The 13,391-nt window shown below is 35.6% G+C and overlaps 1 protein-coding gene across 2 annotated transcripts; it reads left to right on the forward strand.

Moving 5' to 3' along the window:
• Positions 1-4,502: 4,502 nt before the first annotated feature.
• LOC123558941 (protein shisa-1-like) lies at positions 4,503-12,048 on the forward strand. Of its 2 annotated transcripts, XM_053543352.1 has the most exons (4): positions 4,503-5,044; positions 6,716-6,843; positions 10,819-11,026; positions 11,442-12,048. In XM_053543352.1, the coding sequence occupies exons 2-4, from the start codon at positions 6,816-6,818 to the stop codon at positions 11,545-11,547; spliced, it is 342 nt and encodes a 113-aa protein (XP_053399327.1). In that variant the 5' UTR covers positions 4,503-5,044; positions 6,716-6,815; the 3' UTR covers positions 11,548-12,048. The 2 variants fall into 2 exon arrangements, with proteins under 2 accessions (XP_053399327.1, XP_053399326.1); XM_053543351.1 differs by lacking the exons at positions 4,503-5,044; positions 6,716-6,843 and adding an exon at positions 9,226-9,425.
• Positions 12,049-13,391: the final 1,343 nt, after the last annotated feature.

The following is a 13,391-nucleotide window of genomic DNA, read 5'->3' on the forward strand; positions in this document are numbered from 1 at the left end:
GAAAGGATTGAAACTTCACACACTAGTTCACTGTCATGATATGACATGCAGTGCAAAGGGTCTATAACTCAACTTCGCATTTTACAAAATTATGCCCCTTTTTCAACTTAAGAGTTTTGGGTTATATTCTTATATGTAAGCTGGTATCTCAGTACCCAGTAATGGGAATGGATTGAAACTTCATACACTTGTCCACTGTTATGAGCTGATAAGCCCTATGCAGGTTCCATAACCCTATTTTACTTTTTTACTACATTATGCCCCTTTTTCGACATTCGTATTCATTCAAGCGACAAGGCTGTTGAATAGTCGAGCGTTGCTGTCCTCCGACAGCTCTTGTTTTTTCTGTAATGGAACTGGTGTTTCAAGAGAAAATAGCCCGCTAATGTACATTTAATTTTTTTTTCTTAAATCTTTAACACTGATTGGTTCCTTAATATATGTTCACAAAAGTATTTTCCTTCTCTTTTCAGTGTCATATTTTTTTCCTGACAGGGTCTTGTTAGACTCTACGAAATCACGATCACGCATAAGTGACAGTTTTCCGGAGAAAGTTAAAGCAGTGATGTGTCTATGAAGACCTGCACGGATGAGTACCAGTGTGAGCTTTGAATACTCCTTCTGCCTTTTAATTTTTTTGTCTCTATCCGTTTTGTTTTGTTTGTTTGTTTTCTTTGGTTGTATTGTTTAAAATTATTTACACTCATTAAGTTCTTTCTTCTTAATATTAATTCTTAATATTAATTAATCAATATTCTTCTTATTCTTAATATTAATTGCTTGCTTTTCCTAATAAGTAGAAGAGCTTTTCTCAGTAACTTCATGGCGAAACCTCCATGTAGTCTCCCCATTGTTTACGAATTGCAGCAAATATTGTGTAACATGGCCATCAAACCCTCCAGCCCCTAAAACCAAGGCGAATCTCGCAGGGCTGTTCCTGTACGCAACAGATTAGTTGTTTGTACCCTTTTGCAGCCGAACTTTGTTGTTGTACGCGGATACTACGATTTTCACGCGCGTATTTACAAACGTCACGTGTCTGTCATTCATATAAAGAATTGCACGCGGGGGTTTGGCGGTATACGGAACAGCCAAATGGGTTATCGCAAAATAACCGTGGATTGATTTTCTTCTATGTGTATGTAGGTAATTTGCCGGTCGTGTAAGAATAGAAGATAAACCGATGCGTACTTCTTATTTACTGCAATGCAAATATAACCGATACTCAGCAACGTTTATCATTAATACACTGTCTCCATAGGAGGTAGATGATTTGAAAACTTGTTCATGAATTGAAACGTGTGTTTATTAAATTAAGACGTGTTTAAGAGAACGACATTTTGATACTACAAAAGAACTTGAAAGAACTTGGTGGCCAGTCTTAACAAAAATATATCAAAGAGAGGAAACCAAAGGAAGATTAAGCCCATACTTTGTGTCAGGACTTAGAACTGCTTCTAGGGTCAAATAAATCTTTGATTATATTTCCTACAGCATAATAAAAATATGCAGTATTGAAACTTTTCAATTACGTCTTTCAAACGCTTTCAAATTTTGCAACTGTTGTCAGGATACGGACTTTTTCTTATTTTCGTTCATAACGATCGTCATATTTTAATTGTTATGCGCCATCCTAATTTGTTCATTTGTATTTTTTTCAAATTGTTTCTGTCTCGTTTTAATAGAAGGTCATATTTTAGAAAAAATAATGTCTGAATTATTTTATCAGGATTTTGTTTTAATGGTGGTTTATCACATTTTGGTCAAGTTACAGATTAGTTTGCGCTTAATACAAGCTGGAGATTAAGTGGTGGTGCTTTTGAAATTAGATTTTTTATCCTGGTTGCCGTACCAAGGTAGATTTATTTTAGCATTAAGTATAAATAAAAAGTATATTAGGCACGATATAAATATAGACATATTGTATAATATTTGTTAAATAATTGAATTTAGAGCTATACACATTTTAAAACTCGCCGTTTGGTTCAGATTGTTGAAATATTCCGATATTTGTCAAATGCAAATGTAAAACTAGAAATTAATTTGAAAAATTAAGAAATAGCTTTATAAATTCTTCCATATTAGAGGGGAATAATTACAAACTAATGAAATTAAAAATCAATAAAACATATCTTATTAATCGGAATCTAACAATATGTAATATGTCTTTGCTGTCTTAAATAAATCTCCCACTGATACCTGTAAACTGCTAAAAACATCTGATAGTATTAAGGTCATTTTAACTGCATGTATAAATGAAAAGAAACATGTCTCTAAAAACAGACAGTTCCATCGAAAATTCAATTCTTCGGGGATCACGGAGTCCATTTATTTTTCTATAGTAGAATCCTCTTAAGCCGGTGATAGGAGTCGTGATGGGTGTACACCCTTTCATTACCTGTTATGAATAGACACAATCAAACCGTTTCTGCTATTATTTTCTGGATTGCGTTCTAAGGATCTTCTTATTTGAGCCGCGCCATGAGAAAATCAAGATAGTAGCTTTGCGACCAGCATGGATCCAAACCAGCCTGCGCATCCGCGCAGTCTGGTCAGGATCCATACTGTTCGCTAACATTTTCTCTATTGGCAATAGGGTTTGAAAGCGAACAGCATGGATCCTGACCAGACTGCGCGGATACGCAGGCTGGTCTGGATCCATGCTGGTCGCAAAGCCACTATGTTGATTTTCTCATGGTGCGGCTCGTATGTTCTGTTGTATATATCACTAATGTGCTTTAAATACAGAACTTAGAGTGAGTCTACATTTGAAGAAAAGGTAGAATCTCCACAAGTTGCCAAGCACAATAAAAATGAAAATGTCGCAGACTCGGTTTTATTGACCCTGTTCATGGACGGTAGTGGAAATTCATGCTACTGTCCACGCCCTCTCACAATGTACCTTTTAATAAAATCTTCCCTATGACTCTTTCACATCTGTACACGTTCTGCAAACTTAAGATTATTGCTAGTAGTCTAAAGTCTAAGCCTCAGCAAAGCTTTAAACATGTTTTAGAGTTCACATTGCTGCACTAATATCTACAGATTTCAACGCTTTGTTCAAAATATGTTATTAACCTTTACCCTGGAAAATTTTGATAATAGCCTGATCCATCATTCAGTTTGGGTGTTCACTGAAAATTTACTGACTGCATGCTGGTCGCAAAGGCAGAATCACTTGCCGCCAGCAGGCTAAAGATTATAATGGTTACGTCCATTCAACAATATCTAACACATACTTCGCATTATCAAAAACGAGCTAAGATTTAGTCATACTTTACCCGGTATTTATTTATACAAAGACGGCTAATATCTGACAAAAAAAGGACTTGTTTATACGGATGCATGTGATAGATACAGTGTCTTACAGACGTAAGAATCCGTTTTCGCTAGGACGAACACCAATTTCATCCGAGGCTTCTTCAAAAGTGTCCTCTTACAGACGTAAGAAGCCGTCTCGCTAGGACAAACTCCAATACTGTTCGAGGTTTCTTTAAAGCATTTGTGGTGGGTGTATTGCTAACATATATTATAGACACCTTTTACGAAGTCCAAGATTAAATTTTTAACAAACCCCTATATAACTGTTAAAATTTGATATACATAAACAGATAAGATATATCGTACCTCCATAACAAAACGACACATCCAGTTATGGAGCTCCGATGCCTACATGTCGACAGTAAGGGGTGGTATTAACACGTAAAGCGCACTCTTTTCCAGTCCAGTGGCAATAGTCATTGTCATTTCGCCAATTTCCCAACTCATCCCAAGAACTAACGCTCCAGCGAGTTTTTTTCTCTGCGTATTTAACGGCGTAGAAGACGCTTGAAGCTTTTTAACGTCAGAAGATTTGTCTTCATTTAAATCTCTGCTAGCTAGGACGAACTCCAATATTGTCTTCTATGCCCTTAAATACGCAGAGAAAAACACGCTGGGACGTTTCAGCTATTTCTGAAAGTCGGATCACGTGGGTGTTTACCGGTAGCTTTATTTACATATATTGGAATTCTAAAAAAATTGATACCTTTAACAGAAGATAGCCAAAAATTGAATCACCTTGAAAATAGACATTCTTTACGTGAGGCACAGTTTATGACTTCGTTCACGAACTTCACGTGCTGGTTGTTTACTGATAGAGTGCGTGCATTTGATAAAGTGTCCGCTTACAACCGTAAGAAGACATTTTTTCAATAGCTCTGCTGGGGATAAAGTCGTTTAAGTTTAGGACATACATTTTTTTTAAAGATTAAATTATCTCGTGCACTCGACATCTTATCTCGTGCGCATGACATCTTCATCTTAACAAACTTTGTCATAAAAGCAGTAATAAAACCTTTTAGACATATGTATAACAGATATAAAAAAAGAAATAATGAGTTCCCAAGTGTGGTTTATTGTAGAATAACCGATGTTTGAGTTCTTATGCGTACGAATGTACATGTATCATGAAGGCAGTAAGCCTTAATGATTTATTGTTTCGAATAAGAACTAAAATCTCTGGTTATTCTACGATAAATCACATTTGGGAGCTTGTTATTTCGACTCTAACACGACACACTTGAAACAACAGTGTTAGAAAAATGGTAACTATATTTTACATGAATTACACTTCGTGCTACGCACCTGGATTTGGCTGTGGAAATTTCCTCCCACGCAAACTGTAAATGTTGCAGTTTCACAACATTAATTGATCTAGCACATAAATGACAGAATAAGTGATAGAAATTTGATCATGTCTATAATTTCATTTATTTCTCCAACAAATGTACAAAATGTAGTGTTTATATGTAATGCTTTCCTACAGAAAATAATCGGTGTAATACTACCGATTGGCTTCTTACGTTTCGCAAGGATTGGCACTACAGTACACATTTATCGTACATGATGAAATGTTACCAGGAAAAAGCTGAAATTGTGTTATATTGCCAGAATAACTAACATCAACTAATTTTGACATGTTGGAATTCACAGCAACTCGGATGTCAGAAATATTATTCTCATTATCCTGTCATGTTGGAATGCATGGAGCAGGATTTACAAGGTAAGAACTTGTTGCTGTTTCATTTATATGACAGATGTGAACTTAATTGTTTCCTTTCTTGATCATTTGGTTTTATATAATGACTAAAAGTTTGCACATTTCTGTGCCAAGTGACAGACATAATTTGACTGCTAGAAAACCCAGTCTTATATAAGTTAGAAGACACCATAGCTATAATACAATGGTTTGTGTACCTAACATTGCAAGCTTTTTTGTTAAGTTTGACACCCGGTTGTTACTTGTGTTTATTCCTACCGGTGAATTGGCATACCAGACACTGCTATTTCCGTACTTGCACAAATGCCTTTCAAAGAAGCGGTTACAATTTAGATTGAGTTTACTTATGTACTTTCCAAAAGAAAATGTTGTATAACAGTTCTTACATGCGAGGCTGCTTTACATTTTCTTTTGCTTGTACGCCATAGTATGTCTTATCTGCCTAATTATAGGACATATTTACATGCCTATTCCCATCAGCATCTACAGCAACAACAAATGAATATTTTCGCAGATTTTGTAAACCCTCCTTACTCCAAACTGTGCAATTATCTCAAACAATTTTTAGCTCGACTATTCATAGAATAGTAGAGCTATTGGACTCGCCCATGCGTCGGCGTCCACGTCAGCGTCTGCATCGGCGTCCGCGTTCCGATTTGGTTAAGTTTTTTGTATGTAAGCTGATATCTCAGCAACCACTTGTGGGAATGGATTGAAACTTCACACACTTTTTCACTGTGGTAAACTGACTTACATTGCACAGGTTCCATAACTCTGTTTCGTTTTTTACAAAATTATGCCCCTTTTTTGACATAGAAATTTTTGGTTAAGGTTTTGTATGTAAGCTGGTATCTCAGTACTCACTAATGGGAATGGATTGAAACTTCACCCACTTATTTACTGTGATAAACTGACTTACATTGCACAGGTTCCATAACTCTATTTTGCTTTTTTACAAAATTATGCCCCTTTTTCGACTTAGAATTTTTTGGATAAGGTTTTGTATGTAAGCTGGTATCTCAGTACTCACTAATTGGAATGGATTGAAACTTCACACACTTGTTCACTGTCATGATCTGACATGCACAAAGCAGGTCCCATAACTTTATTTTGCTTTTTTACAAAATTATGCCTCTTTTTCAACATAGAAATTTTTGGTTAAGTTTTTGTATGTAAGCTGGTATCTCAGTATCCACTAATGGGAAAGGATTGAAACTTCACACACTAGTTCACTGTCATGATATGACATGCAGTGCAAAGGGTCTATAACTCAACTTCGCATTTTACAAAATTATGCCCCTTTTTCAACTTAAGAGTTTTGGGTTATATTCTTATATGTAAGCTGGTATCTCAGTACCCAGTAATGGGAATGGATTGAAACTTCATACACTTGTCCACTGTTATGAGCTGATAAGCCCTATGCAGGTTCCATAACCCTATTTTACTTTTTTACTACATTATGCCCCTTTTTCGACATTCGTATTCATTCAAGCGACAAGGCTGTTGAATAGTCGAGCGTTGCTGTCCTCCGACAGCTCTTGTTTTTTCTGTAATGGAACTGGTGTTTCAAGAGAAAATAGCCCGCTAATGTACATTTAATTTTTTTTTCTAAATCTTTAACACTGATTGGTTCCTTAATATATGTTCACAAAAGTATTTTCCTTCTCTTTTCAGTGTCATATTTTTTTCCTGACAGGGTCTTGTTAGACTCTACGAAATCACGATCACGCATAAGTGACAGTTTTCCGGAGAAAGTTAAAGCAGTGATGTGTCTATGAAGACCTGCACGGATGAGTACCAGTGTGAGCTTTGAATACTCCTTCTGCCTTTTAATTTTTTTGTCTCTATCCGTTTTGTTTTGTTTGTTTGTTTTCTTTGGTTGTATTGTTTAAAATTATTTACACTCATTAAGTTCTTTCTTCTTAATATTAATTCTTAATATTAATTAATCAATATTCTTCTTATTCTTAATATTAATTGCTTGCTTTTCCTAATAAGTAGAAGAGCTTTTCTCAGTAACTTCATGGCGAAACCTCCATGTAGTCTCCCCATTGTTTACGAATTGCAGCAAATATTGTGTAACATGGCCATCAAACCCTCCAGCCCCTAAAACCAAGGCGAATCTCGCAGACTGTTCCTGTACGCAACAGATTAGTTGTTTGTACCCTTTTGCAGCCGAACTTTGTTGTTGTACGCGGATACTACGATTTTCACGCGCGTATTTACAAACGTCACGTGTCTGTCATTCATATAAAGAATTGCACGCGGGGGTTTGGCGGTATACGGAACAGCCAAATGGGTTATCGCAAAATAACCGTGGATTGATTTTCTTCTATGTGTATGTAGGTAATTTGCCGGTCGTGTAAGAATAGAAGATAAACCGATGCGTACTTCTTATTTACTGCAATGCAAATATAACCGATACTCAGCAACGTTTATCATTAATACACTGTCTCCATAGGAGGTAGATGATTTGAAAACTTGTTCATGAATTGAAACGTGTGTTTATTAAATTAAGACGTGTTTAAGAGAACGACATTTTGATACTACAAAAGAACTTGAAAGAACTTGGTGGCCAGTCTTAACAAAAATATATCAAAGAGAGGAAACCAAAGGAAGATTAAGCCCATACTTTGTGTCAGGACTTAGAACTGCTTCTAGGGTCAAATAAATCTTTGATTATATTTCCTACAGCATAATAAAAATATGCAGTATTGAAACTTTTCAATTACGTCTTTCCTGTTTACGCACATAATTTTCTCTCGCTTAAAAAAAACAAACGCTACTTTAGAGCTTAATTACCGCCGTTACCCTGAAACCGGATATTCCCCTCTGCAGCTTAAACCAGTGAAATGCTCTTGTACCGGTCGTACCGTCGATTTGACGCGTCACATGTCAAAATTTATTTATATACATAATTTTATCACATATTTATGTAACAAGTCACTGTGGTCCAGTGATTAGCGCACATATTTTCCATGCGCGAGGTCCGAGTTCGAATCTCGTAAGGTGCTTGAATTTTTTTTTTTTTTTAGCTTAGGCCCAATTTAATTTTTTTCTTTATATTTATCACACTTTTTTCAATTACTGGAACACAAATCAATAATAAGTATATTTAACCAATGTTCTGTCTGTAAATTTTGAACAAAATATTCGAAGGCATGGAAAAGCATATATCGATATTGCTTATCTCCCCTCCCTTCCACAATCTTTCACATACATTGCAACTACTTTCTAAAATGAGCACAAATATCATAAATGCGTCTCATTATTGTCTTTTTGTAATATTGCGCCGTTATGTCGTGTTGCCATGTCGTATTCCATTCCTGTTATGTCGTGTAGCCAAATCGTGATGTAATGATGAAATGTCACTTGTCGTGCCGCGTTGATGCGCTGCGACGACACACAGACACGATATTAGGCATATTAGACACACCTCAACAAAAGTGCATCTCAGTGCACGACATCGCGACTTAAAATGACATGTTGCGTCGTCGTAACTTCGTATCGCATTGTCGTAATGTACGTCTTCCAGTGTAATGGCGAAATGACTAGGTAGTTGAAAGACCTCCATTCAGCGGAAAGGGCCGAGCAGAATAATGCAAGGTTGATTATTAATAAATTAATTTGAATTGATGACAATGATTTATTTTTCATACATGTATCGATTAGCAATAAAAGAGATATTAACTACTATTTGATTTTGCCCTGCGTACAACAAACCATAAGACAACCCAAAGTCAGTACTATAAATGCGTTGATCATAAATGGCTATACCTGGTTGAAAAGGCTAATTAGGTAAACATGGACTATACAGATGAACAAAAATCATTGTCAAAGATTTATGCGACAATTATCTGTTATATTACAAGAAAATGCTTATTGGGAAAGGACATAGCATATTGCTACCACGACATTGGTCTCGAAATCGCGGTAATCATATCACATTCGTTCCATGCATCCTGTTGCATAATCATATTGTCAGGTCATGTGTCGACATAAATAGACATAAGGCAATATGCGATGGCTTCAACAGGATCCTGTACAATTGGGCTTGGTTTAATTTGAATATGCTGAAACGAGTTTTGTTTTAGACTGAAAAGCATTTTGTGCTTCAGTGAGTAACTTTCAATTTACAGCAAAATCGACCATAATGAAGCCTAAGATCAATATAATTGCATGATAAATATTCGCTGTAAACAATAAAACCTCACTAAAACTATTATGATTTATTTATAAAGGCTTAATAAAATATTTATTCTACATTCAAGAATACTCAATGACAACTGAAATAATGTTGAATAAAAAGCACAACGATTATCAAAATACATAAACATGGATGTATTAGCGTACATAGTTCTTGGATTGTTTCTTTTTAATATTGGTTTGTACTTCTTTTTATTAATCATTTCATTAAATACATTTGTTTTACATCTTAATACAATACAATACAATACAATACAACTATACAATCACCCTGTTTTAAAGATACTTAAAAAAATATATTCCTGAGTTTCACATAGAATTATCAACTGAACGAAATTCATAGTGAATTGACATTCTAAGAACAGCAACATCTGTATAACGAACACATTTGAGCCGCGCCATGAGAAAACCAACATAGTGTCTTTGCGACCAGCATGGATCCAGACCAGCTGGTCAGGATCCATGTTGTTCGCTTTCAGAGCCTATTGGATTAGAGAAACTGCGGATGCGCAGGCTGGTCTTGATCCTTGCTGGTCGCAAACCCATTATGTTGGTTTTCTCATGGCACTTCTCATTTCATTTTCAAAAGCGGTGTATACTTCATAGATTATACGGCTCATATGATTACATCTGCTCTAGAGATTGTCTAGTTTTATATTGTTTTTTCTTCTCCATGCAAGTGGTTACATCAGTAAGGGATTTACTACACGAATTCAACCAAATGTAACTTTGTACCTATCCGAAGTAAATATAGCCCTATTCGATCAGAATCGAATAAAAATTGATTTTTATTTTCTAATAGATATGCCATCGAATATACACAGTGGTGTCAATATAACGTAATTGGTTGATAAGTACCAAACTTATATAATTCTGAACCTAAAGCGGTCTGTTTAAGTGATATATTGGACAGATACCAATATAATGGCTTTGCGACCAGCATGGATCCAGACCAGCCTGCGCATCCGCGCAGTCTGGTCAGGATCCATGCTATTCGCTTTCAAAGTCTATTGTTATTATAGAAACCGTTAGCGAACGTTTTAAAACAACCTGCCGATGATCAATTACATTACATATTTAAATATTACGACGGACACATATCATATACTTGTTTTTCAGAAAAAAAGATGCAAAAATTTATTTGTAATTCAATTCAACGTTTTGTGTTGTAGAAAAAAATCTCTTTTCTTTGCTCTCCCTCAGAATTTTTCTGTGTAGTCTGAAGTGATTGGTTTTGTTTTAGTTTGATGTTTGTCGAGTGTACTCAGTATGCCATGCATAATATAACATACTTTCCAGGTCTGTCTATTTTGAATGATGTGTGAATACTGCCCAAGTGATATGTAGATTGTAATACAGGCATTCAGTTTGCAAATCTTGTCGACAAGTCAGATTTCTACTGTTGTTTGGACGAATCAAAATGCCTTCATTACTGCTGCAGTCATCAGATAAAGAGTAAATACCATTCTGACAGGAGGTATTCGTTATGAACGTCAGCATTCGTCTTGTCTCCCAGTACTTGTTGCGTTCCAGAGGAAGTCATTTATAACTCTCCAAATCTTTGTTTTCAGTGATGTGTGAATACTGCGAATCTTACATAGATAGGAATGATGTTACTCGTTCGGGATTTAATTGCCCAGAAGCAATCCGTCTCGTTGGCAAGTCTGATTTCTACTGTTGCTTGAACGAATCAAATGGCCTCCGTTACTGCTGCAATGATCGGACAAAGAGTTTAAACTTTTCTGATATGACATACGGACAGGAGGCATTCATGTTATAGTAATGTATTTAAACGTAAATTTTAGATATTTCATAACGTTAAGGAGCATTTATATTGAAAACTTATCTATAAGGCAATTAAAACTACAAAATCCCTTCATTTTCTTAGAATGTCTTAGCCGTAATTAAACAATGAATGTTTCTAAATAGAAAATTAATGTGAAATTAACCTGTTATTATAATTATGTATCAAAGACACAAACCGCGATAAAAATTGTAATTTAGGTTGTTAACTGTTTTCCAGAATTTTGCAAGTCATTAGCATTTTACAAGTCATCAGCATTTTGCAAGTCATTAGCATTTTGCAAGTCATCAGTATTTCATTAGCATCTTGCAAGTCATCAGTATTTTACCAGACATTAGCAAGTCATTCTAAGACTGTCATTTGATATGTGATGTTTTATTATTATTTCAGCTGGCCGTTCCTCGCAATGGGTGGACTGATAGCTGGCTTTGTAATATTTATACCTTACACAATGCCGAGGGATTCCGAAGTTAAACACGATTCTCCAATGGACTGATTGGGACATTGCTGTTCTGTGACTGTATGGTGTAATTTCGTTTCAACTTCAGTTAATAAATTTATAATATTCAATGATACTTAAAAACGCTTATAAAATCACTTTACACCATTGTTATAAGAACTAGTCTGACGGAAGACAAAAAGACTATCCAGAAAAATAATTCTAATTTTTAAAACGGTCAAAAGAAACTGCTAATTGTGGAAAAATTGACAGCTTTTGACACTTTAAGCTTGTGGTGTCGTGTCCATAATGCACCAAAGTGGAGAAATAGGAGAATTAACTCAAAAGATCATTACCGACAGAAACCATACCGAGTTTTATCCCTTCGTCTAAGAAACAACTGATCGTCTTACCGTTTCGTTGAACTAAACAACTAGAAAAAAATTAATCTTTGAAATCAAATACTGTATAGTACTCATTTTCCTTGTAATAAATCTATTTGCCTGGTGCCATTTGTAACAATTTACAATTTGACACCACAGATGCAGTAAATTAATACTTATACTTGGTGTCTATTATGTTCATGTGTGTATGAAATACAATTGCCGGCTAGTAGTAAAACTGAAGCCAACCTACATGACCTAGGGCGGTAAACAACGCAGATGGAGTCCATAATTAAAAGCGATGCTTGAAATACTCGTATGTGCTACGGCCCTCTTTCGCGTGATATATGTAAATCAAATCATTAAGAACATTATTTGTAGCATAGAATGAAACAAAGCAAACATTTACAGACTTGGGTCGATCGCGTCTGTTCAAGAGAAAACTAGATATAAAATGTGCGGCAACGCTCATCACCCTAGCATCCTAGCATAAAATTGTTGTTATTGTCGATTTCAATGGGTTCTTCTAAGAGTAAATGATTTAACCAGGGAGAGCACGATTTCTAGCCCTGTAATCACATCAAACATGGTAACATTTTCAGTTTGACATATTAAAGTGCACTGAATTGACTCTAAGAACCAACAGGACAAGACAAATAACACAGAGTACAATCTCGGACCTTAGGTAAACATCTCTTTATATTGTAATATATGTAGGTACTGGCTCACTGTGTCATGTCGTAAAATACTCAAATGTCACGTTCTCATACAACTTATCCATCTGTTAAAGATTGTTTTTGAACAATCTTATGATGTCTACTTCCTACTTTTTGCAACACTAAACTATTAATGATTAGAATATTTAGATTATTGATAATTGTGCTAATTTGACCTGATCAAATTGAAGAATCATTTAATACATATCTCAATCAAACCGAGCCTGCAACATTTTCGGTTATGTCGTGTTGGGCGACCTGTGGTTTTCCACTTTTTTTTTATTTTGCTCAAAAGTATTTCTATTTTCGTTTCGTTAATTATGATTCGTAAACGTGTAACAATATAATCAACGAACAGGGGCTTCCACGGCTGAGTGGTTTTACGTCACTTGCTCCTTGCCGTTGTGGATTCGAGCCTCGCTCGGGGCGTTGGATTCTTCATGTGCGGAATCCATCCAGCTGGCTTACTACACAGGTGTCCGCCCGTCATGAAATAATTCCCGGAGGGGCACCTGGGTCTTCATCCACCATGAATAGTTGGAAAGTCGTCATATGACCTATGATTGTGTCGGTGAAATGATTGTGACGTTGAACATAACAAAAACAAAACAAACAAAATGATCACCAAACACCATTTACATGCTTTGGTTTTGATTTGTTAAATGAAGTTCATAGAACAATCGCTGTAATTTCGCTGTCGTCATCCAGCCATGAAACACTTCTTTCTGAAATTGTTCATTATAAGTGTGATTGAGACGTTCCATAGCAAATCAAAATTAGACTGAATTACATCTTCCATTGC

This window comes from Mercenaria mercenaria, chromosome 5, assembly GCF_021730395.1.
Source record: "Mercenaria mercenaria strain notata chromosome 5, MADL_Memer_1, whole genome shotgun sequence".
Taxonomy (NCBI): domain Eukaryota; kingdom Metazoa; phylum Mollusca; class Bivalvia; order Venerida; family Veneridae; genus Mercenaria; species Mercenaria mercenaria.

What these genes read in the sequence shown, in the direction of transcription:
- LOC123558941 (XM_053543351.1), top strand. Translation starts at nt 9,377, where the DNA reads ATGGATGTATTAGCGTACATAGTTCTTGGATTGTTTCTTTTTAATATT. An exon ending in ATTGTTTCTTTTTAATATTG is followed by an intron (nt 9,426 to 10,818) that starts GTTTGTACTTCT and finishes CTTTGTTTTCAG; the next exon opens with TGATGTGTGAATACTGCGAA. An exon ending in CAGGAGGCATTCATGTTATA is followed by an intron (nt 11,027 to 11,441) that starts GTAATGTATTTA and finishes TTATTATTTCAG; the next exon opens with CTGGCCGTTCCTCGCAATGG.